Below are 4,341 nucleotides of genomic sequence, written 5' to 3' on the forward strand. Positions count from 1 at the left end.
GTTTATATCTTTCCTTTTCTCCTTTGCTTTTCACTTGTCTTCTTTTCACAGCTATTTGTAGGGCCTCCCCAGACAGCCATTTTGCTTTTTTGCATTTCTTTTCCATGGGGATGGTCTTGATCCCTGTCTCCTGTGCAATGTCATGAACCTCCGTCCATAGTTCATCAGGCACTCTATCTATCAGATCTAGGCCCTTAAATCTATTTCTCACTTCCACTGTATAATCATAAGGGATTTGATTTAGGTCATACCTGAATGGTCTAGTGGTTTTCCCTACTTTCTTCAATTTCAGTCTGAATTTGGCAATAAGGAGTTCATGGTCTGAGCCACAGTCAGCTCCTGGTCTTGTTTTTGCTGACTGTATACAGCTTCTCCATCTCTGGCTGCAAAGAATATAATCAATCTGATTTCAGTTGTGTCCAACTCTGTGCGACCCCATAGACGGCAGCCCACCAGGCTCCCCTGTCCCTGGGATTCTCCAGGCAAGAACACTGGAGTGGGTTGCCATTTCCTTCTCCAGTGCATGAAAGTGAAAAGTGAAAGTGAAGTCGCTCAGTTGTGCCCGACTCTTCGCGACCCCATGGACTGCAGCCCACCAGGCTCCTCCGTCTGTGGGATTTTCCAGGAAAGAGTATTGGAGTGGGTTGCCATTGCCTTCTCCGTATCTAAGCAGAGTTGGGGGCAAAAAGAATTGTGTGGCCAGACAAGAACTCGTGTTTTTCTGCAGCGGTAGGTCAAAAAAATTTCCTCCTGAGTCTGAGATAGAAGCGGGGTGGATGGGAAGCGTCAGAGTTTTACGGGAGATGATTTAAAGCAGGAAGGACCTTTGGAGTCACAGAAGCGTACCTTGTGCTTCCATTCAAACTTGTATCTGACGGAGTCTGTTGAAACTGTGCTTTTGTTTCTTGGCAGCTTTGTATAGATTCGTGCCTCCAGAAATTCTTTATAATGTTTTCGAATACATTTCCAGTTAGAACTATAGGTACAGGTAGATTTCAGCGGACAGGATGAGAAAAGGGAGAACTTAAGAGGAAAAGGAAGAAGATGGAAAATCCTATACAAGTAGGGGAGTTTTCCAGACAAGAAACCTGGAATTCCGTTTTTCCTTTGAGCAGTGGCATTGGAGCTGCCGAAATAGGTTTTGGAAACCCGCTATTATGATGTGTGCGCTCTGCACGTTCCACATAAAACTAAAGAGCCGTCTTGCCCTGGAGGAACCTTCTGCTGTAGTCTGAAGTCCTTATTATTCTGTGGAAATAATACTCAGAATGATTGCAAGGACGATATTTGTCTCTGTGCTTCTTTTGAAAGGGAGAAGAGAGAAGGAGCACATCAGGCGGTCTTCCTGGACGGGGAGGAAATCGCTGTGGAGCACCCCGGCACGCGACAGGTGTACAGCTTTGCCTACGATCTTTCCTTTTGGTCCGTGGACGAGCGCCACCCGCGCTTCGCGAGCCAGATGGCCGTGTACCAGGCGCTGGCGGCCCCGCTGCTGCGCCAGGCCTTCCAAGGCTTCAACACCTGTCTGTTCGCGTACGGTCAGACTGGCTCTGGAAAGTCATACACGTGAGTTGTGTTGTGAATCTGACCATCCTGAAGCATTTATGTCTTTTGTGAGAAGAGCACAGTTTGATAGAATATCTTTTTGAAACTGTACCGCTCTGGGCTCAAGTCTCATCCATTTTACACTCCAGTTCTGCAAGTTGCTTTGTCTCTGGGCTTCTGTTTATGCGTGAGATGCTGTTTACCTTGTCAGTGTCGTCGGCCCCGTTTTACTGTACATTCTCTCTCTTGTGTAAACTGAAGCTCAGAGAGGTTACTTTGGAAGCCGTGTTGTGAGAATCACAAGCAAGTCGTCTCATCAGTGGTCTGGCTGCACTACCCGTCCTGGGAGGAAATACTTGGGTTTTAATAGTAGCTAACATTTATCAAGTTCTTACTCTATTCCAGGCCCTGTGCTAGAAGGCTCTGAATTAGATAGTTCTTACTTACCCCACTTTATAGAAGAGGAAATTTAGGTTTACTTTCCCCTCAAAGAATTTTAAAACCTAATTCGTTTTACTCCCCCCAACTCATAAATGTATTTTCTAGGATGATGGGCTTTAGTGAAGAACCAGGAATAATTCCAAGATTTTGTGAAGATCTTTTTGCTGAAATAGCCAAAAAACAAACCCAAGAGGTATGTTCTGATGGTCTCTGTAAGCCTTCGTATCTGAGTAGAGAACAGGCAGACCGAGTTAAAGTCGGAGCTGTGGCCACTGAGGCTGACTCCGCAGACGGCGCGCGCTCTGGCCCCTGGGCCCTGGGACGGGGGTGGGGAGCGGGTTCAGACGCGGTGCGGTTCCTCCCGGTGGGCAGAGACGGAGGGGCCCCTCGGGCTTCTCCGCTTCCTTGGCTCTACCACCTGTGCGGGTAGCCCCGCCCGGTCGTGCGTGTCTGCAGTCGGGGGCCACGGCCCTCCCTGAGGACAGCAGGGTCAGTGTTATGCCAGCAGCAGCAGGAGGCTGGGGAGTGGCCTGCACACTCAGCCCAGGGTTGTGGCCCCAGCTGCTCGCGCCCGCCCTGTCCAGGCACCAGGGGCCCACGCCCTCACCCAGTCCCGCCTGCTGTCAGCTGTCTGCAGGCAGCCTGCAGGACCAGTCTTTCCCATGTTTGCTTGATGACAAGACCCCCCTGGAATGTGTCAGGAGGCGGTCGTGTGCATGTGTGCACATGTGTGTGTGTTTACTTGCTGAAAAGCTGCTGGAGATCCTGATTTGGTTGGTTGGGAGGGTAGTCTGGGAGTTTGTAATTTTCCTATAGTTCTGGACATTTCCTGTAAATGGAGTATCTGCAGCCTGAGGTTCATGAGGGTACAGCAGGTACTGACTCTTCGTTCCTCCTTGTGGCTCAGTAGTATTCCATTGTATGTATACACCGCGTGCTCTTTATCCATTCATCTGTTGATGGACACTTCATCTGTTGGACACTTAGCTGTTGGACACTTATCTGATGGACACTTAGCTGTCTTTATCTTTTGGTTATTGGGTTGGCCAAAAAGTTGATTTATACCATCTGATAGAAAACCCAAAGGAACTTCTTGGCCAACCCACTATCTAGTGCTGCTATGAATATTGGTGAACAATTTTTCTTGACTAATTTTTATTTGAATTTATTTGTAATTATTTTGGGTAGATGTGAAATTGCTGGGTTATATATAGTAAGTCTATGCTGAACCTCTTGACGAACTGCCAGCTGTTTTCTGCGACACCTGGACCATTTTACATTCCCACTCGCAGCCCCAGAGGTTCCGATTCCAACTCTGAGCAGCTTCACTATTTTCCGTTTCCTTGATCGCAGCCGTCCTCGTGGGTGTGAGTGGTTTTTTGCCGTGGCTCTGACCTGCTTTCCCTGCTGACCTGCAGTGTTGGGCACCTTTTCTTGTGCCTGTTGACTCTGCATATGCTTTGGAGACATGCCTGTTTTTTAATTGATTGTTTGTCTTCTGTTTTTGAATTGTAAGAGTTCTTTATATGGAGAGGTGTGCGTGTGTGCTGCCTGCTAAGTCGCTCAGTTGTGTCCGACTCTTTGCGACCCCATGGACTGTAGCCTACCAGGTTCCTTTGTCCGAGGGATTCTCCAGGCAAGAATACTGGAGTGGGGTTGCCGTTTCCTCCTCCAGGGGATCTTCCCCACCCAGGGATCAAACCCGGGTCTCTTGTTTCCTGCCTGGGCAGGCGGGTTCTTTACCCTGAGCCACCTGGGAAGGCCTTGTATGGGGATCCTACAGCCTTAAGAGATCTGAGGTGTAAGAAGCGCAAGGACTTTCAGGTAAACTGCTTGCTTTGTTTCCGTCTCTGCTAGGTCAGCTACCACCTTGAGATGAGCTTCTTTGAAGTCTACAATGAGAGGATTCATGACCTTCTTGTTTGTAAAGGTGAAAATGGGCAGAGAAAGCAAACGGTAAGATTTAAAAACTTAAGTGTTTTTAATTTGTTTTTATTGATGCATAGAATGATATTAGTTCTCAAGTGGTACATGGCTTAATTACTGCAGTGCTCTTACATGATAGCAAATGCTTCCACGTGCGGTCTAACTGTGTTGCCACTTACTGAATAAGCCCAACATTATTGTTCAGATCAGTCGCTCAGTCGTGTCCGTCTCTTTGCGACCCCATGAATCTCAGCATGCCGGCCCTCCCTGTCTAACACCAACTCCCGGAGTTCACTGAGACTCACGTCCATCGAGTCAGGGATGCCATCCAGCCATCTCATCCTCTGTCGTCCCCTTCTTCTCCTGCCCCCAATCCCTCCCAGCATCAGAGTCTTTTCCAGTGAGTCAACTCTTCGCATGAGGTGGCCA

General features: G+C 48.4%; 1 protein-coding gene across 1 annotated transcript in view; it reads left to right on the plus strand.

Moving 5' to 3' along the window:
- Positions 1 to 4,341, plus strand: part of KIF14 (kinesin family member 14) — a 42,872-nt gene that overhangs the window by 4,131 nt on the left and 34,400 nt on the right. The window contains exons 2-4 of the mRNA XM_010831077.1: positions 1,312 to 1,566; positions 2,092 to 2,179; positions 3,844 to 3,942. Of these exons, the coding sequence (XP_010829379.1) occupies positions 1,312 to 1,566; positions 2,092 to 2,179; positions 3,844 to 3,942 (442 nt within the window). The remainder of the gene's footprint in view (positions 1 to 1,311; positions 1,567 to 2,091; positions 2,180 to 3,843; positions 3,943 to 4,341) is intronic.

Source organism: Bison bison, unplaced genomic scaffold (assembly GCF_000754665.1).
Source record: "Bison bison bison isolate TAMUID 2011002044 unplaced genomic scaffold, Bison_UMD1.0 scf7180017864524, whole genome shotgun sequence".
Lineage (NCBI taxonomy): Eukaryota > Metazoa > Chordata > Mammalia > Artiodactyla > Bovidae > Bison > Bison bison.